This window comes from Emydura macquarii, unplaced genomic scaffold (assembly GCF_026122565.2).
Source record: "Emydura macquarii macquarii isolate MOO-44397 ecotype Brisbane River unplaced genomic scaffold, CSIRO-AGI_Emac_v2 contig_1477, whole genome shotgun sequence".
Classification (NCBI taxonomy): Eukaryota; Metazoa; Chordata; order Testudines; family Chelidae; genus Emydura; species Emydura macquarii.
Window position 1 is genome coordinate 1817790 of NW_027131614.1, and position 27788 is coordinate 1845577.

The 27788-nt window shown below is 43.1% G+C and overlaps 1 protein-coding gene across 2 annotated transcripts; it reads right to left on the minus strand.

Moving 5' to 3' along the window:
* Window positions 1–318: 318 nt before the first annotated feature.
* On the minus strand, window positions 319–24255 carry LOC137156788 (carbonic anhydrase 3-like). 2 transcript variants are annotated; one of them, XM_067553826.1, is made up of 7 exons: window positions 24213–24255; window positions 23262–23459; window positions 12784–12902; window positions 10048–10140; window positions 7711–7776; window positions 5949–6104; window positions 319–438 (listed from the first exon to the last, which is right to left on the minus strand). In XM_067553826.1, the coding sequence occupies exons 1-7, from the start codon at window positions 24253–24255 to the stop codon at window positions 319–321; spliced, it is 795 nt and encodes a 264-aa protein (XP_067409927.1). The 2 variants fall into 2 exon arrangements, with proteins under 2 accessions (XP_067409927.1, XP_067409928.1); XM_067553827.1 differs by having other exon boundaries at window positions 7711–7746; window positions 10021–10140.
* Between the last annotated feature and the right edge of the window lie 3533 nt (window positions 24256–27788).

Here is a 27788-nt window from a genome sequence, read left to right on the forward strand (position 1 = left end):
AATGCCTTTTCTAGCCATTAGTAACTATAGCATTTTTCTTCCTTAGAAATAGCCATATAAATGATACTATTAAAGCTAACGCAGCTGTTATAGAGATATAAACACAGATTCCACATTTTCAAGTTAAGGTTAGAATTTGCCTTGAGTAATTTTTGATGTCTCAAAATTAGTCAGGGACCCATCACATTTCATTATTCAGATTTAGACTGAAAAACACAGATCTGCCTCCAGAGGAAGAGCAGTAGAGGGCACAAAGCTAAATAGGCTTTGGGATGTAGGAATTGCCTCACTCAAAGACAACCAGTTTGAGCATAGATTTTACTGGAATGAGGCTCTCACCATTCTGAAATGCCGTGGCTGAGGAGGGCGCCAGTTATCGACCAGGGGACGAACAGGTTCTGTCTCAGCATTGATGGAAAGGCTACGGAGCTTTGCCATCTGCAAGGAAGCAAAATAAAAATGTCAACATGGAATTCACTTGGGGCAAATCCAGGGCGTAATGCCTAGACCAACTAGCTGGGACAAGCAGTAGGGGTTGGGGAGGAATCTTCCTACAAAGTCGCAAGAGCCCCTGAATGGAGACGACTGCAGACTAATGGCTGGAATAGCCTCTGGGGATCTTTACACAGTAGATCTGCAAAGCAGTGGATTCTCTGATCCTGCCTGGCTTCCTCTCTGGCCTGCTCATGACCCGTCCCCACAAACTCTCAACCTGAGTAGCTCTGTTATGCACAAGCGGTAAGCGCCACTGGAGGTCCACAGACTATGTCTAAGGGGTCCGCGAAAGGTTGTTGTTCCAATAGAACAGTAGTTTTCAACTTGTGGTCCATGGATCCCTGGGGGTCTGCCGACTATGTCTAAGATTTCCAAAGTGGCCCACACCTCTATGTGAAATTTTTTAGAGGTCCACAAATGAAAAGAGTTTGAGAACCACTGGATTAAAGCATTTCAGTCCTCCAGAGACTAAACTGTGTGCCACCAGCAGAGAACAGGAAAGAGCAAGATGTCATCGCATCAGGCAAATCATATTCCATGCTGCCAAAGAAGGTGAAGTCTGCCCCCCACACCCACAAATTCCCTGCCAATCTGATCTGGGGGGAAATTCCTTCCCAACCACAATTGTGGTATTCAGTATGACCTGGGCATGTGAACTAGGCACTCCAGCCAGACATCTAGAAAACATATTGCCTGTACCACTTCAGAGAGCTAGTCTACCATGTCTACAGCTTCAGTAAGCTGAATAATTTCAGCTCCTTAAGTCTCACAATGTAACTTGTTTTCCAACCTCTGGATCATTTTTATTTTTCTGCCCCAGGATCAATCAGAATGTAAGAACCACTTATATGGCTGGAGGGGAAGTCTGAGTAGTTTAGCAAGGTTTTGTTGCTAGCACTTCCAGTGAAGGAATGAAATTCTGTTTTAGAGAATAGAGGCATGTGTTTTCCATTCCATGAGAAATCTGCCTGTTGTAGTATAAAAGTATAAAATACACAGTGAGTAGTTGCACCAAAATAAAAAGCTGTTTGAAATTGGACTGGAGAATTCTGACCTTTGATCCCAGTACTTTAACCAGAACATCGCCTGAGTGACTGGGCTATAAACTGGAGCTGCCACAGGGGCAGAGTTTGAAGAAATTCAAATTCATAGTCACATTGGCTGCAGCAACCCACATGGCCAGTGTGCTACCCTCTGTGCAGTAGAATAGCCAGAGACCCCATAGATACTACAGTGGTACTCTATAAATATTTATAGTAGATAGCCAGCCAGATACAGTAGATAGATCCACATACTCAGATATCCACTGGTTCCACCGCTGCTTTCTTCAGCTCAGTTTTGCCCTCAGGCTCAGTGTGTTGGGGTGCAGGGAGCATTGGGTTGCAGAGTTCTGTGACATGCAAGGGACATGCATGGACCTCTTATGCAGGGGCCTCAAATCCTGTCCCCTCCCTTTCAGAACAAGAACTGCACCATTCTGTTCTAACGGTAGAGCCCTGAGAGGCTGTGAAGGACACATCAGGATTTGGTCCTTTGTGAGAAGCCCCTAGTGCTGGATTTTCCAACAAGTCCTTTGCATCAGAAGCAAGCTGAGGCACAAACTATATCCTGCTGTGGTACAGTAGAAAGACCCAGTAATACTGGCAGCAATATTATTAAAGTAGGATGTTGCTTCCTGCAATGCTTTGTATGGATTAGAAGCAGGGCCTTCGGTTTGTTTCTTTCTTGCTGAAAAAATTAAAAATCCAGGATTAATTTTTTTTCATGTGATGCCACAAATGGCATTTTCCAGGTATTTTTCAGGACTTGATAGGGTTCTTCTCTGGCTCTGCACCCACAGGGCACTACTTTCAGTGGAACCCACTCCTGCTGTACCACACACCTCCACATTGGGGTGCACCAATGGTTAGTATATACATTTGCTGTAAAGTGTTATAGAAATAAAATAGCAATAGTACATAGATTGGGTAGTGATGTACATATCTATCTGTTTGCAAGGCTTAATGTGTACGGGGTGAGCACATCTTTCCAGGTGCTCATGTTGTACACTGGAACATTTGCCCCTAGTATCTCAGCCATACAGGAGCACCACCAGGTCTCTGTGGCAAAGGGATTAGCACTTAAAACAATTACTGTCAGCAAGTCTGCAATGTTAGCAGGCTTCTAGGATTACAGATCTTTAAGGGCCTGAACCTGTGAACCACTCTCAGGTGAAGATTACTTAAACCCGGTCTACACTTAAAATGTAAGTAGACATAGCTACAGTGCTCAGGGGTCTGACCTAACCCCAGGTGTAGACACAATGCATTGACCTAGCTACTGCTGCTCAGGGAGGTCAAGTTCCTACACCTACAGTGATAGGAAAACCCCTCCCATCGCTGTAGGCTGCATTTCCAGTATGGGGTTAATGCCGGCATTGCTACGGGGCCATAGCTGTGCTGCTATAGTGCCCGCAATGTAGACATGGCCTTAAAGTGTAACTCTTTGGGGCAGGAACTGTCATTTTGTTCTGTGTTTGTACAGCGCCCAGCACACTGGGGCTCTTTGGCACTACCTTTGGCACTATTGCAATACAAGTAACACCACTGATAATAACTCTGTAAAGCAGCATAACCCCCAATAAACCACAAAGCACCACTACAAGTACTAATTATCCACTTTGAAGAAATTATCAACGTTTTCTGATGGTCAGATCAAGGTGCTCCACTGCAGATTACACACAGATCCTGCTGGCTGCCTGGAGAACAATTAATTCCAAAAACTTGTCATCAGTAGTATTTAAAAAGAAGAGTGTTGTCTGAATCTAGCAGTGATCAGAAACACATCAGATGAAGTCGGATACATGATTCAGCACATAGCTGTTGCATTCTAAATGAATTTCACACTAAAATAAACCCTCTAAAGCAAGGGAGGTGGGAGGAGGAGAGGAAACTGACATTTTTACTGCTGATGCAACACAGAGCTGTTCACTAATAGCCATGCTTTCATCTGAGTTCCAAATAAACCCGTACCTGATCCCCTGTAATGCAAATAGCTGAGTCAGTAATGAGGCTCTAACCAGACTTGTGCTGCTGAGCCAGGAAAGCTGACCACAGCCTATTTGCATTTTGCATGCAAGGACAAGCTTCCAAATGTCTAATACCTTTATATTTTGGTACAAACAAGGAAAAATAGGGAGTTACCTCCAGACCAGCTCCGTATTTGAATGAGCTATGTAAACACAGTCATACAGAAGCTTGTGTTAGTTTTCACCTTTAGGACTAAGATTCAAATCAGACCCCTATTCTGGTGATCTCACTGTACTCAACTTATTCAATTTTTTTATGAACTAAGCAGTCACAAAATTATCAGGACATAACAATTTGGAAATAAAAGTGCCAGCCACGATCCATATGATGCCTGCATTGGCTTATTTGTACTGTATTCATAAAACACTTTGAGACCCTAGGATAAGAAAATATGTCTACATATATCTAAATATGCATACGTGCAATGTGTCATTCACTCACTGTCTGACTCAAAGAATTTTCATGTCCGACTGTGTCTTGAAATTTGGGACACGCATGCATTGTGGACTGCAGAGTACAGGAACAATCTTAGCTTAGAAAACTGACCTTTACATCTGAAATCACCAAAAGGGTCACTGGTCATTTTTATCCAATTTCAATCATTTAATGCCCTTATACATGTACTCTGGAGTGGAAATTTACAAAAAAAAAAAAAAAGGTTAATTTCTGTTTTGAGACTGTCATGTTTAATACCAGGACTTCAGACTGGAGAAATGGAGGTTCCCTGAAGTCTTTGCTTTTGTTATTTAAATTTAGCCATGAACATTTCCAGAAATGTGTTTAAAAGCACAACAAAACTTGCATTAATTTCTTTGTTACATGCTGCCACTTGGGCAGATTGCTTTATGGTCACCATTTTTAAAAAATTATTATTTCACCCGTTAAAATGTGCTTCCTCTGGATTTTAGGGAGGAATCTTTTGAAATATTAAACAAAAAGACTATATTAAAAGAACATTATGGCTGTAAAATGAATCCCTCATAAATCTGGAAATGCCAAAACTGAGGTTGCATCACAACCAGTTTTCAACTGGATGAGCGTATGAAATGCATAATGAATGAGACAGTTGACTATTTATTATTAGCCTCAATAACTGCACTCCATGGTAAAAGTGTATTGTTTCACTCTCTCTTCATTCAAAAAGGGCTGAAGTGATTTTGCTCAAACTTTCAAAAGGCAAGAAACAAAACATATAAAAATAAAAATCAATTTGAACAGACACCAGCTCTGGGACATTTCTTGCCTGAAAAATGAAAGTTTGAGAAAATTATCAGCAACTGAACAAACCTCTTTGGAATTGAAATGGTTTAAGCAAACAGAACTATAGCTTTTGCTACATGCACCAAATGTTCTGCTGGTTTATCACACAGCAGAAGTATCTAGGCTAGTGGCTTACAACTTTGATGAGCTTGGTGTTTGGGCAGTGCTTTAGGTTTTCCCAGGCCCTATGGCAAATAACATGTGTGCGCCACATCCAGCTCCATCATCTCCTACAATCGAGGGTTAAAGTAAAGAGGAGAGCAGACCAAGAGGAAAGCAGAGGGGAAACTGCCACTCCTCTTTGGCTGATGTGTGAGAAATACCGCTCCTGTTTCAATCTACAATAACCCTGATTACAATCAGTCACTCCACATTGGAAGCCACAAAACCTTCACATTCACTCTCTGGTCACCTCCTGCTTCCATGTGAACCCTCCTCTCCTCCCGCAGCCTGTTACAATCTCACTGGTTTGTGAAGCTCCAAGGCCTCTGGTGACCTGACCCTTCCTAGAGACATGGTCTAGGAAGCTAGCAGCTGGAACCAATAATTTTCCAAATGTGAAAGACAGCGAGGGACTGCAGTCTCTGTCACATAGAGACAGACAGGGAATTGGGGTGGGTGGATAGGCCCATAGGGTATGTCTACACTGCAGATGGGAGTGAGTTTCTCCCAGCCTGGATAGATAGACTGGTAGCTGTGTGGACACTGCAGCACTGGCAGAGGCTTGAGCTAGCCACCCAAGTTCAGACCCACCCTGTCCCCTAGGTCCAAGCCCGAGGCTCCACCACTGCCACAGCATCTGCACAGCTCTTTTTAGAACACTAGTGTGAGCCCCATTAACACAAGTCTGTCTATCAGGGCTGTGAGGCCTACTCCCCACTTCAATGTAGACATAATTTATGTCTAGAGGCCTGTGCAACTCTTTTCAGGGTCCCAGGTGTTCCTACTGAAGCCATCTGAGCAGTTTCTAACAGAAGGGCCCCATCCTGAAGTTCAGTTTTTACTCTATTTTAATCAGTCTTTACTCATGCAAATTCCCATTGACTCTAGTGGGAGTTTTCCTTATTGAAAGAAACTGTGAGAGAACCAGGACAATAAGGAAATTAACATCCAGCTGAGGTTTACCTGGTCTGGGCTGACAATAATGGGTTCCCTCAGAAGAATCCAGGTAACACATTCTTCACAAGGAGGTGTAGTGAAGGAGCCATGGTAGGTCCAATAGTCCCAAGATTTAGGGAAAAGAATTGATGGATCAAAATTTGAAAAAGGAGCCTCTTTCCCCTTAAATAAATAAAACAGAAATCTCTTTAATAATACTAGTGGAGACACAGATCTTGCTTAAAGAGAGAGTCAAGTTTCCATAGAAGAATTAATGGAATGTCCAACATCTGTAAGAGACTGACATCCTCCTTTCAAACATTTGTCCTGTAACTTACTTTTCCAGAGATGACTGCTAGCCCGGGTCTGAGATTTCCCAAATAAATAAAATAAAATAAAATAAAATAAAATGACTTTATCAACATGTCCACTGATGTAATTAAGGGTTGTAACTTCTCAGAAACTCTTGTTACCATAATGTATTGTTACCTAACAATTGTGACTGGGAATGAAATATTTATGTCCAAGGTATTTTTTCACTAACCCATCGTATAAACTACATAAATTTGTAGCCATGTTTAGATTTACACTTTGCCAAGGAAAAAACTATAACAAATAGCATTCAAGATGCTGTGCATTTATTTCAATTATTTAGCTCATGTTCTTATCTTTCTTTGTTTTTCTTGAACTGCTTCTTTTTCAGCATAGCCACAGCCCAGTTTTGGATTTCTGTGATATATATGCATGGTGACTGGATTCCACTATCCAAAACTGAATATCTATGTTTCTGCTGTTACTAAAATCTGATAGGCAGTCTCAGTTGCCATGTACTGGGGCTGGTGTCACTGTTGTCTTTTTAACATAGTATCTGACAGTTCACTTATTGAGGAACCTTTGGTTACAGTAATGAGGCTGTTCCACATGTAGATGGTGGCATGAAAAAGGAAGAAGGATGCTTATGGGAGAAAGAGATGAATGGCGGGCCTGACATTATGGGCAGAGCAAAGACGGCAAAGGATGGAGTAATAAATGACTGAGGGTTGGTTAAGTAGGGAGAGGTGGAGTTATGTAGGGACTGGAAGATAAGGCAAAGAAGTTTAAAGCGGAGGTGACAAAGAGTGGGGAGTCAGGGGGAGAGTTTCAAGACTCAACCCCTCAATCAATGGCATTATTCATGTGCTTAAAGTTAAGCACAGGCTTTAGTGATTTGCTAGATCAGTGACAGAGTACTCAGCACCTTGTAGAAGCAAACCCTTAAATAGGTGAGTGACCAGATCAATGTCAGATGTAGAATAAAGAGTGAATTTTCTTTTAGCAGAATTAGAATGGACCCCTATGTTCATCACAGACTACTATTTTTAGTGGTTGCATTTAGTTCCAGTGTTAAACGTAGGCCTGATACTAGAATTCTTATGCAAACTGAGCTCCCTTCCGTGGGAGTTCTGCCTATGTAATGAGTATGGGACAAGGCCCTTAAATAATTAATTAATTTGAAAAACAGTTTAGGATAGGGTTTGTGATGACAGTTGTGCTGATATCAACAAGGGCTGCCTGGCAACTGATCCAAAGCCCACTGAAGTCAGTGAGGACCCTTAGAGTAGTGAGAGGAAGAATGACATTTCTCCTTGAAGCAAGGAAGATATTCTGGGCCATAGTCACAAGAATGTTCTGGCTGCTATGTTTTGCTGGAGCAGTGCAAAGAGTCAGAGCAGACTAATGAATCTGGCCTTCTGATTATCGTTACTACACCTACTCAGTTAACCTAATACAATTAAAACTATTTTGTTACCTTTGTCTTAATATTATTTATCTCTTCAAGAATCCTCTTCATCTCTGGTTTGGGAGTTTTTCCCACCTGTAATGCAGAAAACATGAGTTGAACAGTAGTTATGCCAGTTGAATTTTTTTTCCTTCACACTTCACATTTTATCCGACTGCATGAAAAATTCTACTTGACCCATCCCATCTGTCAGTTTAATTGGTAACATTCTCTGACCATTCTGTACCGAAAAACAACAAAACGTTACTCCTGATGGAGGAAAAAACACCTTGAATAATATAAGAACAAAGTAATTGCCTGATTTTTCATAATAGCAGTGTTGGCTAAACCTACCTACAAGGCTCAGTCATGCTCCCGTTGAAGTGACTAGTATAACTCCCACTGATTTGGGGGGAGGCGGGGTAGGAGGGCTCACAGTATTTTATCATAAACTTGACGCAAAAAAAGAAATTATGATGATAGGAAGTAAATTAGTTTTACATTTCACACAATTTTTACTTACAACAACAGAAAATGTATAATTTCTTTAGCATGTCCATGTACCATTTGATGGTAATTTTCCTACCAAATGCATGCTTTAGCTCTTATACAGTAGCCTGGCATTATTAAAAATACAAGTATATGCTAAGCTGAGTATCCAGGGAAAATATGAATAAAAAGCTGATATCTCTGCAAAGGATCTGATCTCATGTAAAGAAGAGAAGAGCAAAGAAATACTATAATATGACTTTCTATATTTCAGAAGAAGTTAAGAGAGCATAACAGGGAAGGCCCTGGATAGCACAATCTAAAACAAGTGTAACTTCTCATCATTGAAAGAATAACTTAAAACATGGTCCATGCCACCAGTAACTCAAATTTGTCCTTATTCTCTTGGGCCTCATTGTGCAGTCCCATATAAACAAAACACCCACTGAAGTTTGGCATCAGAGAAAACTTCAGGATTAAGTTTCTTCTCACAAGACCACCACATAATTTGACAGGTAAATATTCAATCTAATATACTAGAAAGGCTGAGGGTATATTTGCAGAGATGTGTGGAGAAGCTCACACATCACCTGCTCCTATTACATCTGCTAATAACCAGTGCTCTTCTCATTCTCATAATGGACGCTGAAATCCAAATGTGAAAGAAAGAGAGAAAGAAAGAAAGAAAGAAAAAGTTCAACATCTCAGGGAATTTCACTACATTGCTACTATTGGACCCAATGAGTTTTGCCTGAATAGAGCTAAAAAACTCAGGAAGGACTTCCGATTTTGGTCTATTAATATTAGAAATGGACCCAAACCAAAACCTTGGAACAAATTCCACAGTTAGGAGGAAGTTTAAATCTGGACCAAATCAAAATTTCCTGGCTGGATGTGATTTCTGCAAAGGCTGAACCAAAACCTTCAATTTGAAGACTGAGGACTTGTCTTCACTTACCTCCGAGATTCAGCAGCAGTTGACCGGAGTTACGCAAGCTACACAAAAAACGTGTGTAACTCCCGTCGACTTCTCTGCTTCTCTTCTGCGTGCCATCTTCACTGCACTGCACCGATGGGAACACCATTCCCGTCGACGCAGCGCTATGCTACTTGAGGAGGTGGTCTTAATATGTTGATTTCTGGATCAACTGAGCGGGTCTTCACTGACCGTTCAGTCGATCCAGAGAAGTCGATCTGACGGTGATGAATTTGCTGCCATCAGCGAAGACATAGCCTGAGAAAATTTTGATCAGGATCCCAATACAAAGTTTGAGTTTGGGCCTATCTTTAATTAACATTAATGAGAAATGGGTGGCTAAAACCCACCATTTGAAACTAAAACTATACACCCACAGGGGTAAAAAAGGTGCAAGTGATATATGCTGGGTTTTGGCATGTTTTCTCAGGGGAAGAATTAAAGCAGAATCTTTTTGAGAGACCCCTGACATGGAAATCAGTCAGTAAGTAATACACTGCATCGCTGATTGCTAATGGACAGCCACATACTATTGACACTGCACCCACAGAGCAGGTGGTTATGTGGTTATGGTGTCCTCTTCAGTCCCTCCATTCACATCAGAACATAACCCCAGGGACATGTGGATGTAGCAACAGGCACAGGATGGGAATAATGTGACTCTTATTCTGTAGCATGAATGGCACACACTACTGAATAGCAGGAGTATAGCTATAAGTCTGTGTGGGTGTCTGCTAAATTGTAGTGGATCCAGACCCAACCTAATTTCAGTCTATCCCTATGCACCATTCTGAACATGTCCTCTAATGTGACACAATACTGGGAAGTAGAGCAGGAACCTTTTTCCTGCAAAGAACAAACATATGCAACAGTACAAAGAAAGAATGAGCATTTCTACTTACCTGCAGAAAAATGCCCAAAATAGTCACACCATCATATTTTCTCAAAGCTTCAGCATAATTACTGTATTTTGGATTCCAGTGTACCAAATGAAGCTGCAACCAAAGAAAATTAAACGTTAATATATATTATTTTGCAATAACAAGCCACCGTGGGCCCAATCCTGCATTCCCTGGGCACCCCATTGAAAGTGGTTTGGGTGCCCAGGGAATGCAATATTGGGCCCCAAACATATCACTGCATAAAAAATATGTATTAATATGTTCTATACCTTCTACAGCTCTTCCATGTGCTTGTGCTTTTTGTAGCAATCACTTGTCAGCTATTTTGGTTTTAAATAAAGTATAAAAGTTAGAATAGGGAGACTGCACAAAATACTGGAAAACTTGCTTAAAAATTATCAGATCATGTAATAGAGGAGATGCTGGCACATGCATATAATATGCACTTGTGCAATATACAAATTATCCATAGATGTGTTGAATCTCAACTGGATTTTCAGGTTAAAGAAATTTTGAAAGAATCATCCTAATTCATTTGTGCTTTATCAATTATAATTCTGTAGCTGTCTGCTCTACACCCAACCCTGCACTGGTACGGAATAGACAAGGTGACCCTGTAGTTCTTTCCCACTTCTACTTTCTTTCTACAATACTATACTTTCAGGAATTTTTTCAACATTAATTTATCTTTCCAGGGGACTCCTGTTTACTTATATAGCTTCTAATATCAGGACCAGCACTGTGGTATTTGAACACATGCAGAATACGGACATATCTTCATGAGAGTTGGGCAAAAAGCTGATTTTGCAGTTCAGTAGCAGTTCCAAAAAATATTTTTAAACAATTGGTTTGGGTCAAACCAAATCTGAATTTTAAGTGAATTGAGAAAGTCTGTTTTAAGTCTGTTCCAGAGCAGGGATTTGAACTTAGGTCTCCCACATCCCTTGTGAGAACCCTAACTGCTGGACTAAATTAAACTGAATTAAACCCCCAACAGCACCTTCTCTCCACCCATCTTCATCTTGCCAATCTGTGAATGGCCAAAAATATTTGTGTTAAATTTGTGAACAGGCCAACTGAAACTTCACTTTTGGACAAAGGAAACTATTCATCCAAATAATTTCACCCAGCTCCAACCTTTATATAAAACAAACATGTTATTACTACAATCCAATAATTGGATTAAATTTAGCAAGATGACCCTTATATTAACAAAAAGCAACAAGAAAATACCACTCAATTTACCAAGGGTCATGATGGATCCTCTCTTATGGGTAATTTTAAAATTAAGATTGGTTTTCTTTTTCTAAAAGATATACTCTAATTCACCCATGAATCATTTTTGGAAATTCTACGGCTTCTGTTATTCAGGAAGTCAGATTAGATGATCACAATGGTCCCTTCTGGCCTTGGAATCTATGAATCAATGAATCACTCTCCCTGAATGTGGAATATAGTATACTGCTTTGTTTACTTCTCTGTTGGTGCATCATGTTATTATGAAGGATAAAAGCAGCATAGCCCAAGGCCTCTAGTTGCACTCTAGCAAAGCATCCATACCTTCTTTCTCTGTTGTACAAAGACCCGGAGGTCAAATCTTAATCCTGAAAACAAAAGGCAAAGTAAAAGCCCTTTGCTTGACAAAACCAAGCAGGAGTTTGGGGAAATAGAATCCTCCCATTCAGCCTGTCTCTAGGAACTAGCACACCCATGCTGCTTGACCATGCCAGATGCTACTAGGCACAGAGAGGAAAGAAAAAAATCATCCACAGTCCCTACCAGAAGGTTTTGGGCCAGTGGATCTATGCTATGCATCTTGTCTGCCAACATTTTTCCATATGGCAAGCAGTTCAGAGCTACCATAAAACTCAGCACCATGGCATGCCTAGGGATTTCAGAGTGGAAACACTGAGAGGCTGCAGCATGGCTTCTCATATAGGGAAAACATGGTATTTCCCTGGTAGTCTGGGCCTTCAACTCCCATGTGGGATGTGGAAAGAAGGTGGAATTTGTTATTAATTAATTGGTATTTGAGTATTAGGGGGAGTTTAGGCCCACGGTGAGTATGCACTGGGCCAAATCCAGCCATTAACTTCAGTGAGTTCAGCCCATAGTAGTTTGATGCTTTCACATAAAAACAGCAGCAAATATTTGTTTAAAACAATTCTTGGCAATAGACTGATAGATTAAAAAGCACAGATATTTAGAATGCGGAGGATATTCTCCACCACACTGTATCAGTTTTAAGGTACATACAATTTTGGATCTCAGATAATTTAAATGTCCCTTTAACAAGCCATTTCCTTCATCTGTGAAAACATGTTATGGGACTGTAATTTTGCAAATAATTAGGACAATATCAAAATCTATTAATGATAATAAATAAATAAAACTAGCAAACCATGATATTTTCACAAGTTTGAGAAAAACAAAATACTTTGCTACAAAAGTTGTGTTTGCTGCAAAAACAGCAAAAGATCTCACTGAAAATGGTGTCTATCAGGCTGGGGCATATTTACAAAAATTTACAATTTTGCCAGCGGGCAGGGGTTTGCATTTTTGTTGTGAAAAGCTGTGTTTGTTGGCAGACATGATTCACCCTGGTTTACACTTTTGAATATTCACTGAAATAATAGATTTCATACACAAACCAAAAAGCACAAAGAAATATTTGAAAGTGAAAATGGTTCTTGTTGCTCAGCTACACAATATAGTATATAAAAAAATGAGACCTACCTCTCCTGCATATTTCACTCCATCCACAGCATGCTCAGAGCCATGGTCATTAGAAGAACCCCAATGCAAGTGAAGTTGACGCAGTCTGTAGACACCTGGGAGTGGTCCACCTCGCAGCACTGCAATTGATAATCCACGTCAATATTTGGCTCAGAAATTTTTCTGGAAGCTTTGCTTCAGAAGAAAGGTGCATATATTTACCACAGAGGAGGCCAAACCTTGAAGATTTTGAGCACCTCCTGCAAATTCTGATGATTTCAGTGGGAGTTGAGGGCACTCCGCATCTAGAACTAGGGTACACAGCACTGTTTGATTACATAGCTATAGAAACTGCCATGAATCAGGGTTAAAACACAGAATGTGATGCCAGTTCCAAAACAGGTTCCCTTCCTCAAGCAGCAGCACCTATTGCAGTTTGGGGATGAAGCGTGCTCAGGATGGCACAATGTCCATCTAGCAAATGTCCATCTGTGGAATTAACAAGCCTATGCTGAGGATTTGATGGGAATCTCTCTGTGAAACTTACCCTAGAAGGGCCATGCAGTACTACAGGTGTCATAGAGGTGCCATGAAATACTAAAAGCCCTGCCAAAGCTTTTTAAGCTAATATGTTACAAGCAATGCTTACAGCATGGTCTGTTGTCTCTGGGGGAAATTTATTTCCAGAAGAAAAGGGTAAAAATAGATGAGTTAGAGAAGTGGCTACTGAACATGCAGACAAACTTTTTTCTCTGCAGAAATTTAGTAGGTGTAATTCCCATTGCCACATGGTCACCAAAGGGGCTGTAATAAATTTATGAGTCATTACTCCAAACAATAGCAAGGTTTTACTTTATAGATCACAAAGAACAAGGAAAGTTCATTTTTACAATATAATCACGGTGAGTAGTCAAGAATCCATACACACTTTCCAACTAGTAGGTTAAGATCTGACCCTGTCAGGCTCTGAGCATCCTCAATACCATTGACTTTCATGGAAGTTAAAGGTGCTCAACAAGTTCTACAAGGGATCCAGCACCTCATAGGATTGGGTCCATATACATTAGGTAAGGACAATTACATTCCTGGATCTGAATAGACAGGGAGTAAGTCCATGCTCAGGTCTTTTCTGAAATCTCCTAGAAATAAAGCATTTAAAGATATGGAAGAAGGCCCTTCCTTTCTCTCAAACATGTCATACTGGAGGCAGTTTGACAACAGGCTCAGTAGCGGCTGTCAAAGCCATTGAAGGTCCATTAAAACAGACTTGTAAAACCTGTTTGAGGGGAAATAATGACACAGTATTTTCACTTGTGGGCTATCACCAGTCATTTTAAATCTGGCATCAGGTGAAGCTGTAAGACATCACCCCCCTCCCCTCCAAAGAAAAGCTTCTCTCTTCTGTAAATAGGCCTTAATTTGTGCCTAACTGATTTTGATCCAGATATAATGACATAAAAGACCAAGGCTTAACTTTAATTCATAGATTCCAAGGCCAGAAGGGACAATTGTGATCATCTAGTCTGACCGTCCGCTTCCTGTATAACACAGGCCATAGAACTTCACCAAAAAAATTCATAGAGACTTTCTTTAGAAACATGAGAATCCATGTGCCCACCATGCAGATAGAAGTAAGGAATCGTTTTCATCCTCTCTGCACAAGTACTACGGCGGAGAATGATTTGGAGGACCCTTCAGAGGGAATGGATCAGAAGGAGACCCATTTGATCAGAAGGCAAGGGATGATTTCTCCTAGGGATGGGGGTTCCATGACCACCATTCCCAAGAGGAAGAGAAGGGTGATGGTGGTCGGGGACTCCCTCCTAAGGGGGACGGAGTCATCCATCTGCCGTCCGGACCGGGAAACTAGAGAAGTGTGCTGCTTGCCTGGAGCTAGGATTCGGGATGTGACGGAGAGACTGCCAAAACTTATCAAGTCCTCAGACCGCTACCCCTTCCTGCTTCTCCACGTGGGCACCAATGACACTGCCAAGAATGATCTTGAGCGGATCACTGCAGACTATGTGGCTCTGGGAAAAGAGATAAAGGAGTTTGAAGCGCAAGTGGTGTTCTCATCCATCCTCCCTGTTCAGGGAAAAGGCCCAGGTAGGGACCGTCGCATTGTGGAAGTAAATGCGTGGTTACGCAGGTGGTGTCGAAGAGAGGGCTTTGGATTCTTCGATCATGGGATGTTGTTTCAGGAAGAAGGACTACTAGGAAGAGACGGGATTCATCTAACGAAGACAGGGAAGAGTATCTTCGCAGACAGGCTGGCTAACTTAGTGAGGAGGGCTTTAAACTAGTTTCGACGGGGGACGGGGACCTAAGCCCGAAGGTTAGTGGGGAAGAGGGACACCGCAAGGAAGCAGAAGGAGGAGGGGGCAGCAGGGGAGGCCTCCCGATTCATACTGTGAAAGTAGGCCAGTCGGCTACTTATCTCAAGTGCCTGTACACAAATGCAAGAAGCCTGGGAAACAAGCAAGAGGAACTGGAAGTCCTGGCACAGTCAAGAAACTACGACATGATTGGAATAACTGAGACTTGGTGGAATAACTCTCACGATTGGAGCGCTGTCATGGATGGGTATAAACTGTTCAGGAAGGACAGGCAGGGGCGAAAGGGGGAGGAGTTGCACTGTATGTAAGAGAGCACTATGACTGCTCTGAGCTCCAGTATGAAACTGGAGATAAGTCAGTTGAGTGTCTCTGGGTTAAGCTTAGAAGCAAGAACAATAAGCGTGATGTCGTGGTGGGTGTCTGTTACAGACCACCAGACCAGGAGGATGAGGTAGATGAGGCTTTCTTTACTCAACTGGGGAAAGTTTCCAGTTCACAGGGCCTGATTCTCATGGGAGACTTCAATCACCCTGACATCTGCTGGAAGAGCAATACAGCAGAGCACAAACAATCCAGGAAGTTTTTGGAGAGTGTCGCTGACAATTTCCTGGTGCAAGTGCTGGAGCAACCAACTAGGGGCCGTGCTTCTCTTGACCTGCTGCTCACAAACAGGGAAGATTTGGTAGGGGAAGTAGAAGTGGGTGGCAACCTAGGCAGCAGTGACCATGAGATGGTCGAGTTCAGGATCCTGATGAAAGGAAGAAAGGGGAACAGCAGGATACGGACCATGGACTTCAGAAAAGCGGACTTTGATTCCCTCAGGGAACTGATGGGCAGGATTCCCTGGGAGGCTAATATGAGGGGGAAAGGAACCCAAGAGAGCTGGCTGTATTTTAAGGAGACCTTATTGAGGGCACAAGAGCAAACCATCCCGATGTGCAGAAAGAATAGCAAATATGGTAGGCGTCCAGCTTGGCTTAACAAGGAAGTCTTTGGCGAACTTAAACGCAAAAAAGAAGCTTACAAGAAGTGGAAGCTTGGTCAGATGACTAGGGAGGATTATATAAACACTGCTCGAACGTGCAGGAATGAAATGAGGAAGGCCAAAGCACAATTGGAGTTGCAGCTAGCAAGGGACGTGAAGGGGAACAAAAAGGGTTTCTACAGGCATATTGCCAACAAGAGGAAGATTCGGGAAAGTGTAGGCCCCTTAAAGAAAGAGGGAGGCGACCTAGTGACGGAGGATGTGGAGAAAGCTGAGGTACTCAATGCCTTTTTTGCCTCTGTCTTCACAGACAAGATCAGCTCCCAGACTGCTGTACTGGGTGGCACAGAATGGGAAGGAGGCGAACATCCCGCAGTGCTGAAGGAACAGGTTCAAGACTATTTAGAAGGATTGGACATTCACAAGTCCATGGGGCCGGATGCAATGCACCCGAGGGTGCTGAGGGAGTTGGCTGAGGTGATTTCAGAGCCATTGGCTATTATCTTTGAAAGCTCATGGCAACAGGGGGAGGTCCCTGAGGACTGGAAAAAAGCAAATATAGTGCCCATCTTCAAAAAAGGGAGGAAAGAGGATCCGGGGAACTACAGACCGGTCAGCCTCACCTCAATCCCTGGAAAGATCATGGAGCAGGTCCTTAAGGAATCCATTTTAAGGCACTTGGAAGAGAGGAAGGTGATCAGGAACAGTCAACACGGATTCACCAAGGGAAAGTCATGCCTGACCAACCTGATTGCTTTCTATGATGAGGTGACTGGCTCTGTGGATGTAGGGAAGGCGGTGGATGTGATATACCTTGACTTTAGCAAAGCTTTTGATACGGTCTCTCACAGTATTCTTATCAGCAAGTTAAAGAAGTATGGGTTGGATGAAAGGACTATAAAATGGATAGTGAACTGGCTAGAGCATAGGGCTCAACGAGTAGTGATCAATGGCTCCATGTCTAGCTGGCAACCGGTCACAAGCGGAGTTCCCCAGGGGTCGGTCCTGGGGCCGGTTTTGTTCAACATCTTTATTAATGATCTGGAGGATGGGGTAGATTGCACCCTCAGCAAGTTTGCGGACGACACTAAGCTGGGGGGAGTGGTAGATACCCTGCAAGGTAGGGATAGGATACAGAGTGACCTAAACAAACTGGAGGATTGGGCCAAAAGAAATCTAATGAGGTTCAACAAAGAAAAGTGCAGAGTCCTCCACTTAGGAAGAAAGAATCCCATGCACAGCTATAGACTGGGGACCGACGAGCTGGGCAGCAGCTCTGCAGAAAAGGACCTGGGGGTAACAGTGGATAAAAAGCTGGATATGAGTCAGCAGTGTGCCCTGGTTGGCAAGAAGGCCAATGGCATATTGGGCTGCATTAGGAGGGGCATTGCTAGCAGGTCACGGGAAGTGATTATTCCCCTCTATTCGGCATTGGTGAGGCCGCATTTAGAATATTGTGTCCAGTTTTGGGCCCCCCACTACAAAAAGGATGTGGACAAGTTGGAGAGAGTCCAGCGGCGGGCAACCAAAATGATTAGGGGGCTGGAGCACAGGACTTATGAGGAGAGGCTGAGGGAACTGGGCTTGTTTAGTCTGCAAAAGAGAAGAGTGAGGGGGGATTTGATAGCGGCCTTTAACTACCTGAAAGGGGGTTCTAGGGAGGATGGGGCTAGGCTGTTCTCGGTGGTGGCAGATGACAGAACAAGGAGCAATGGTCTCAAGTTGCAGGGAGGGAGGTCTAGGTTGGACATTAGGAAAAAGTTTTTTACTAGGAGGGTGGTGAAGCACTGGAATGGGTTACCTAGGGAGGTGGTGGAATCTCCATCCTTAGAGGTTTTTAAGCTGCGGCTTGACAAAGCCCTGGTTGGGATGATATAGCAGAGGTTAGTCCTGCTTTGAGCAGGGGGTTGGACTAGATGACCTCCTGAGGTCCCTTCCAACTCTAATATTCTATGTCCAATGGGAGGAAAGAATTTCTCTTTATTTGTTTTGTTTTGTTTATTTTAGAAAAATGGTACAAAACACAAATACACTTTATTAACATATAAAGAGAAACTCTCTAACCTGGAAGATGAAATATCAAATATACATTTCCTAGAAATTTGGGATTCCAGATCACAAAGACTAAACATAAATAATCCAAGGACCAAGTCCACAGTGGAGACTTTTGCATGGTGTAAAAAGTAGTAAAAGAGACCTTTATTTTGTTTCAGCTTGTGGACTGAAACCAAAATCTTTTAAACTGTTCTGTTCCTGTACTCCAAGAAATGAAAGGATGGATGCACACTTTCACTTAAAAAACAAAACATGGTCTGGTACCTGGGAACAGGGGTTGGGTAAGGAACATATGCATTCCCCCTAAAATTGTGCTTGGGGATGAAAGGAACATAAGGTATCATTATTCCCCTTATATAACATTACCTGTTGTTAAAGTCAAAGGCAATCTGTCTTCATACATCAGGGAATAATGGCACCTTATTTTCACTTGTGGAAAATATCATCTTCTGGGACTTGAGATTCACAGCTGCCAAGCTGAACTTGTCCACATATGAAAGTCTCCAATAACGTTTTATAAATATCCTGTCATTAACCCAGTGAGCTGTAGACAATACTGTGGAGACGTCCCATCCTTCCTGCTGCTGATGCTCTCTATGTGAGCAGACCCAAAAAGAGACACAATGAAGTCTGCAGCTTTCTTGTGGTTTTATCATGGCTCCTGACTGCATTGGATCAAACTGGCTTTCAGGGTTCTGCAGCTGCAACAAAGAAGATGTTGACTCCATCCCTTATATCTATAGACTTCCAATGTATTTCTTTAAGCAGGAGGGGATGCAGATTTCTGAGTTCTACCATCCCCGGGCAGATGAAGCAGAACAAGAGGACAAGCTATTTGGGTCATAGTTCTCCAAGACAGAAGAAATTCACACCCTTTGGGGGTATTTCTTCTTCCACGGTTCCTTCATTTTTAGGAAATCCAATTTTAACATTCTGATGGACGAACACAACATTAGGAGATATGCTAGTTTTGCAGGTGAGTTTCTGGTATTCCATGAGAATTTCTCAGTATATGCTAAAGGATTGTGTAAAACAGTCACGGCCCCAAAATATTTTTTTTTATCTGTACTGATTCGGCTAGTGAGGTCTGCAAGCTCAATCCCTCTGTTACCTCAGAAAACAGAGAGGCAAGGGCACAAGTACATATTCTGACAACGGCAGTAGAATTCCCCTCTGATATTTTCTAGATAAAGAGAATCTCAAAAGGATGTTTTTATATTCTGTGTTTGATTTTGCCCATAGAACAAAATCCCTATTGTAGGATGTATCAGATGCATTCTTCCAACCTGAAAGCAAAAGTATAACAGTATGCACCTGAAATCCTGCAAAGATTCCCTGACAACGGTTATCTGATGATAGAGAAGCCTTAACTGCAGAATTATCTTGCTGCTGTCTTTGTAATAAATGGAGAAGCTGTGGCCCTGTCCAAGGAATGGAGAATGCATTCTTCCTGCAGCTTTGCTTGGACACCTTCAGAATCTCTATTATGAGGGTTGGCCAAATTCCATTGCTAGAGTCTCCCATAGATGAGGAATGTTTCAGGGTCCAGGGATGCTTCCGCCCCCATGGTGGGTTTACCTCCACATTGAAATTGTATATGCTGGCATTTCATAAAGAACATTATATTTATCAACTTTCAAAAATTCTGTTGGTAAAGGTTTTATGAATGACCTATTTCCAAACAGAAACATTTCTATGAAAGACTGTAACAAGACAGTGGAAGCTTCTACAGGAAGACAAGCGGGAGACTTTCAGGAAAGTGTGTCTGAACTCTGCATCTCCAAGCTCCCGTATGCTGCCATCAGAAAGTCAATAGCAGGAGGCGAGAAGTGCAGCTGGCCAGATAATTTGCGCATGGAGCATCAGGGATGATGCCAGAGGAGTGGGGGAACTAGAATTAGGAGCCTACCCTGGTCAAGCTCCCAGTGCTGGACACTCACCAGGCTGCTGTGTTTGGATCCCAACACTGGATCTACTTGCCTTTAAACTTCCCTGGGCCTCAGCAGGCCTCAGGCACTCACTCCGGCTCCAGCCTACAAGCACATTCTCTGAATACACTTGCTCACACTGTTGCCCCCTTCACAGAAGCAGGACCTCATGCTCTATCTGCCGTAGGCCCCCAGGACCAGTCCTGACCCCCCATCTCACAAAATACCTCAGGCACACCCTTTTGCAGAGCTCCATATTTTGGGAACTGTGGTTTACAGTTTAACACTTCAGGGACATGTGATTGTTGAAGCAAATAGACAAATTTTGCAGATAGAGTTCTAAAAACACCCCATCACTCTTGGTCACTTTTTCTCTCTGAGATCAAAATCAAACATCTAATGAGAGCACTTGGTCTGAAATAAATTCAGATCAGGGTAAATCTTTCTGCACTTTGTGACAACAGTGTGGAATCAGTGTCATGAATTGCTTGTGGCTAAGCATTTCATAATTTACCTAAAAATTATTTATCATTATTTATTTGCTTGAGAGTAGTGCCTAGGGGCTGCAGTCATGATCAAGGCGCCATTACATTAGGCTCTGTACGGTCCTACTCTGAAGAGTTTACAATCTAGGTATGCGATGAGAGACAACAGGTGGATGCAACAAACAGATGGGGGGAGCACAAGGGAACAATGAGAAAACCCTGTTGAGCATATAATCAGCAGTGATTCTGGAGGTCTTTAGTACACTGCAGCTACATTTCGTGAATGATGTAGTTTGACGTAGCTCATCAGTGATAGAATTCCAATGCAAATGACACCAAAATAAATCAAGAAAAAAATAACAGATTAGGAAGACATGCCTATTGATTTCCATTGAGTAGATCTGTTTTTGCTAGAAAACTAATCAAAATCTTATATCTATTCCCAGTTTCCTGTGTGGTTCTGTTTTTTATTTTATTGGATAATTCAGCTTGTACTCATTTTAACTATGGATTTGTTTTCATGAACCCATCAAATTAATAAAAAAAAAATCAAAGTTAAGATGAATACACACAGATATATAAGAGCATTCAGTCTATTAGCAAATTCTCTCAGACTAATTATAGTTGTCACTACTAGCAATACAGCAATAGTAGTTGAAGTTTACAATGCAGTTTAAAAATAACATCATATATGGTGCCAAAAGAGGCTGGTCTTTCACTCTACTATATAAATGGACAGTCTTTTGTTTTCCCTTTTTTTAGCTTGATATTTCACATATTACAAATAAATGGCACAATCCTGCAGACCTTATCCACAAGCATAAGGACTGCTGCACGGAGTCCAAATTGGAGCCAGTCAAAAATCAGATTTGTGTGAAATTTCAACATTTGAAAATCTGTTTTCATTTTGAAATGTTGTTTTCTTTCCAAATTGAATGAAATGGTAATCTTGGCTACATCTATACTACGAGCTAGAGGTGTGATTCCCCTCCTCATGTACACGTGCTTGTATTAGCTCTCATTGAGCAAGCGTGAGCATAAATAGCAATGGAGCTACGGTAGCACAGACAGCAGCAGCAGCAGCATTTCCTAGCCATACCAAATACAAACCCACTGAAACCACTGGACATTTACTTGGCATGGCTAAGCCATGCCTCCTCTGCCACTACCCATGGCACTGCAGCTACACTGTTATTTATGCTTGTGCTAGTTCGATGAGAGCTAGTGTGAGTATGTGTACATGAGCAGGGGGATCACATCCTTACCTCATAGTGTGGATGTAGTCTCAAAAAAAAAACAACTGTTTTTGAAAAATTTTCATTTCGGGATATCAACATTTTGTGTTGGAATTGTGTAACTTTTGTTCCAAATTTTAATTTAGGATTTTTTTCATTTTAATAGTAGTTTTACATTATTTCATTATATGTCAGATACTCTTTTATGAAAAATTTGGTTTCTTTCACCAAAACAGCTTTTTCTGACGACAAACTCTTTTGACAATTTTCCTATCAGCTCTGCTCCAAGCAATACATAGCTTTTCTAAAGCTTTTTGAGATGCTTTGGCGCAACAAGGTTCTTTGTGGACAGAAATTATGGCTGTTGTTGCTAGTCTGCGTTCAAAAATATTCACTAAAAAGCTCTGCAAAGATAGAAGCAAGTTTTGAATAATTTGATTTCTAGAGCTGCAAGGATTAGAGCCGCAATATTGTTCACTTGATTTCCTTTTTAACTCAATAGGGAAGCTTCTTGCTCAATAGGGAAGCTTCATAGCTTCTTGACAGCAACTTTTCTATGAAGTACAGCCAACAGTATCAGTGTGAAATTCCAGCTGTTAAAAGTATTGGCATGTCTCTTCAAAATGTATGGCTGGTCTAACCCTTAAGAGCCTCATATGATATGTGCAGCACTTTGCATGTGCTTGTAAGAATGTGTGGGTGAACAGGTTAACAAGAATGATGATACTTTGGAGAGTGTTAATGTTTGCTTTAAGGAAGTTCATTTTAAAATGAAGTTTCACAGCCCTTTCATTTAGCAGAAATACTAAAGGCCTAATCCTGCAGTCCTTACTCAGGCAAAAAATCTCACTGATGTCAATGGAAGTCTTGCTAGAGCAAAGACAGCAGGATTTGGAGTCTACCGTTGTAGTTATTTTTCTTTATCAAAAATAGTATGATCACACTTTTCAAAAATGACACTTTGCATTTACACAGGCATTCCAGCTGTCGACCTCAAAGCCTTTCAGGTGAAATTCACTCCTTTCACATCTGAAGAAGAGAGCTGAAGTCTCTCGAAAGCTTATGTCTCCAAATATTAAATTTGTTAGTCTTTAAAGTGCCACAGATCTCTTGTTGTTTTTACTCCTTTCACAGAAAGCCTGAGGATTTGGCCTCCATGTGGATGGAGTGCAGTGTGGCTGGGGAGGTGAAATCCAACCTACCACCCAGGGCAACTTTCTTCCCCACCTGATACTCTACCTAGAAGCTGCTATAGCAATTACAACCTCCCTGCTCCAGCTGTGTTGAGTACTGGGGGCATTGGATCCACATAAATGCAGATATTGGACCACCTCTAATGTGGTCTTCTGTGTTGGTATGCGTAAGGCCAGTGCAGAGGCCCTTCTGCAGTAGTTAGCATATAGAGCACAGGTTGTCGTCCCATAACTTTGCAAACATTCATTTGTAAAATTTTTTCAGGTGAAACCCAGACTAACCTGATCTATCAAAAGTGTCATCAAACACAACTTTGCAGGTTCTCCCATTGTTCACTATGGTCCTAGCTCCGACAGGGTCATATCCAACAAACCAAGGCAGAAGAGAGGGGTCATAATGGACTTCTTTGCTATTGATTTCAATAGGTGACTGATTTTCTCCTTTGGCAATAGGGTATAATCTGTGCCAGTGATCAGGTCCTAGGAAGAAATGCAAAGGAATGTCATGAAAATCTGAACCACACAGGCAGAAAGTTTAATATAAATGCAGTCAATGATATATTTAAACATCACCTCACAGCTGTGCCATTCACGGTGGATTTTTTTCTTCCTATTGGTTTTCAGACAGAGGCATTTGAAGCATTAGCGGGGACTCCTTTTAAGAACATGTTTTCCACAGATGACTGTTACTTAGCCGTACAGCTCCACTGCCCCTTGCCCTGGGCGGCTGTTAAGCACCTGGATGTCAGTCTCCCCGAGCTACCCAACACCCACTGTCTGGGGCCGGGTGGAAATGTGGCTGGGCATCTGGGTGGATCTGGCTGAAACGTTGTGCCCAGGTGTATTGTAACGGAGGCAGAAGGTGCAGGAGCCAGGAAGCAGAGCCCCCCCCCCCCACACACACACACACATCCTAGTGTCCCCCTCACACACACACACACACCAGTCTCCCCACATACACACACACACACACACACCAGTCTCCCACACACACCAGTCGTCCCCCTACACACCAGTCCCCCTACACACACCCCCCAGTCTCCCCCCCCACACACCCACCCCCAACAGTCCCCCCCCCCCCCCCCCCACACACACACCCAGTCTCAGTGCGCGGTGCCTGCCAGGCGACTGAGGCCGGACGGGGACAGAGGCTGCAGGCTCCCGCCCCAGCGCAGAGCAGCCGCGGGGCGCCAGGGGATGCTGCGGCCGGGGCTCGCCCCGCCGCTCACTCACCGTTGTCCGCGTCGTAGCCCCACGGACACGATTGCTGGGCCATGCTCCCGCCGCGGCTCGCCGCGCTTCGCGCCTGGGCTGCTCTGGCGGCTGCTGCAGGACGGTGGCGCCGGCTCCGCCTGGGGCTTTTATAGGCTCTTGCCAACCCCCTGCCCCCCGTGCGGCCGGGCGGGGTGGAGAGAGGCGGCGGGGGCGTGGGTGTGTCTGGCCGGCGCGCAGGGGGCGGGGAGAGCGACCCCTGGACCCCCCTGCCGGCCCCCCCCCCAGCCACCCGCCGCCTCTCCCCGGGGGTCCCGGGCAGCGGCAGGGACAGGGACAGGGACAGGCAGCGCAGCGCAGCGAGGTCCCTGCTCGCCGGCCCGGGGAGCGCTCGCTCTGCCCCGCTTCCCTGCACGGCTGGTCCGCACCTGGCGGGCTAGTCCCGTCCCGTCCCGTCCGGTCCCTGCCTGCGCCGCCTGCTGCTGCATCGGCCCCAGCTCGGGGCTACAGCGCAAAGGGTCCTGCCTTGTATGGGGGTGGGGGGTTGATTCGTTTCACACTCGGGGGCTGGGATCGGGGGAGCAGGAGGAAGGGGGCCGGTGTAACCGATGCTCAGCAGTCTAGGTTTTCACCAGATCTTCCGCACTGCCCTGTCCTGAGAAATCAAACGATCCCGCTGAGCATCCTTGTGCGATGGATTTGTTTCACTTGGGATTGTCCAGGTGACCGACAAAGCGGGGGACGATAACCATGGTCAGTGCTGGTGTTAACGTGCAGCTCAACACTCTCTGGGTTAGTGCCTGGGGACAAGGTTTATCGCCGGGGCTTGTTATCGTCGTGGGGTTACACAAATCATTGGACGTATCTGCAGGTGGGAAGAGAGACTCATTTATATGTAACCGGCTGTCTTGTTCCGGTCCCTGGCAGTAGAAGGTGATCACAAAAATGCCCGTTTGCAAGCAGGATTAAAACAAAGCGAAGTGCCTTACAAACAGGAATAAATAGCTAAGGGGGGGAGGGGTTGGGCGGCGGTTTACATTTAAAACTCAAAGTATAACTCAGAGCCCACATCCTTTATTAGATGCCTTGTGCCGTTAGGGGGCTGCCCTTCGCCCTTAGCCCAGTTCCATCTGCTATTCTCTCTCTCTCCCACGGCTCTCACTAAATCCTGCTTGTTGTTATCACTAAAGATTACACGGGTCATCACTAATGATTAATGAATGTAGTCATTTTTAATCGATTCCCAACGTGGGGTTTTAAAATGCATCAAATAGGAATGGAGAGACAAGGTGGGTGAATTCGTATCTGTTATTGGATCAACTTCTCTTGGGGAGAGAGACAAGTTTTGGAGCGTACACAGAGCTCTCCTTCAACAACACTGCATACATCAAATGGGACTAGTCAGGAGAAATCTACATTTTTCCTTTTAGCAAATTTGAGGGAGAAAATGCTGGAGGGAATTTGAGAGGGGAGATATCTCACCAGAGTTAATGCCTCCTCCTGCCCCTATTTCGGAGCCTACAAAGCCAGGAATTATCAGCAGGAGAGCGCACACTTCTCAAAGCCTTTGCACTAAAATGAAGACACGGCAGAAATCTTTTTCATTACTAAAGGATTTGGTTTTAATTTGATGTCCTGGGAAGCGTAAATTGTCAGGTTTCCACTCACATAAAATACTATAATACATTATTTCTGACCCCTACCCCTGCCGTCAATCTGAAGTGGTGAGAATCTTTTGAATTCATCACTATAGGCTGACGCTGTATCTGACTGACTCTATCTGCTGAGATTATGCTGAAGATGCAGTTATTATATAGAGGCTACTGTATAACTCTTCCTAGCATAGAAATTAGGGTATCATAGCTCCTGCTTTGTCATATTTGACAGCTGCTCCTGTTCCCCTCTGGGTTCTGGTAGCAGGAGACATATAGCTAGTGTGTACAGTATGGAGATGGTTCTTGGAGAGCCGGTTTGCAAGGCAAACAGTAAGTGTGAGTCAGACAGGCACAATACCTCAAGAAGGCATGGATTCGACAAAACCACTTTATGTTCAGTATAACTGCGAGTTTGGAGTTCTGCCAAGAATACGTTTGGCTCATGGACTTTAGTTATGGAATTGTATATCACAAATTCACATTGTTCCCTATCACATCAATTTCCCCCTTACACAGCTTCATTTCAGCATGTACCCTTTGTATGTACACTCCCCCTGGCTTCAGAAAGAGCCTGGCTGCACAAAGGCAGCAGAGGGGAGTGAATTTCCAAATCCCTGGAAGGTGCTACTTACTGTTCAGGACATTCTTATTCAACTGCAAAATCATTATAAAATGTAAAGGGCTAGTGTCTGACAGTTCCCAGCAAGGAAACCCTTGCTATCAGCCAGAGTGGGTTGATTTAAATCAGCCAATGGAAAGCCTCAATTGAAATAATACATTTTAATAAACTCTTCCATTTGTACTTCAGTTATTTTCTAAAGAAAGGTGTATTCTCATTGTTGACATCAACATGTTGATGTCACAGACATAGTTTGATTTCTATATTGGGGGTGGGGGGTAGCTCCAGTGAGGCCAAAGGGAGGCATGCGAGGGGTGGGGGATGGGGAAATTCCCCACCTGCTGGAGGTTTCCAATTTAGGGGCCCAGCACTCTCCCACCCCCTCCTCAGATTATGCCGATGGTTGATTTTTAACTAAATAGAGCCTTTACACTAGATTTGGTGCATCTTTTTCCTACGTAGCACGGCACACTATAACTGTATACATTTATTTAAGCAATTATATAGTTTAATCATTTCAGATTCTTATTAATTGTACATTTAAGTATGTTAGACAAAGGTGAATGATATATTACGTATTTACTAGCTAATTAACTTTTTGCTCATGATTTGTATCAAGTTGCATTAGGTTGGTAACTGGAATTTAATTCAACCCACAAAACAGCATATAATATTTATTTTTATTAAACAAAACAACCTCAATCTTTTAAAAAATATTGATTTTTATCTACACTGCTATCAAGTACAGGCTTTGTTTTGCTAATCTCACTTAATAATCAGGGAGTTAGGCACCAAATTGCCTGCAAACTCCAAGCATACCTGTCAGCTTGCATGCATCCTGCAGGTGACCCATATGTGGGATGCACAGAGTCTGACCCAGAGCTGCCAGTCCGGAGTTAATTCTCATTGCTTTTACATGAGTAAACAATTAATTCTCCTGCAGCATAGTAGTGAAGTGGTGCATGAGTGATGACTGGCTGGCTGAAGCTCAACCCATATACACCATAAACGATAACGGAAACAACTGCAAGCAATGGCAACTGCAAGCAATCACCCCCTAAATTGAAAGTGTGCTTTTAGATGGCTAGGATAGCTTTTTTTCCATCTGCCTCTAGATAGAAGGTTCCAGCCTTTTTTCAGATGCAGATTTCCTTACCCTAACCCATGCTTTGACTCTTCAAGAAGAGACTAGTGCACCAGCTCAACCTGGAGTTAAATAAGTCCATTTGAAGGCTTTGACTGGCACAGACTGCATCTGTCCACCAACGACATATTACACTGGAGCTCCAAGATCCCATTGAGAGAGAAGAAAGGAACATGACA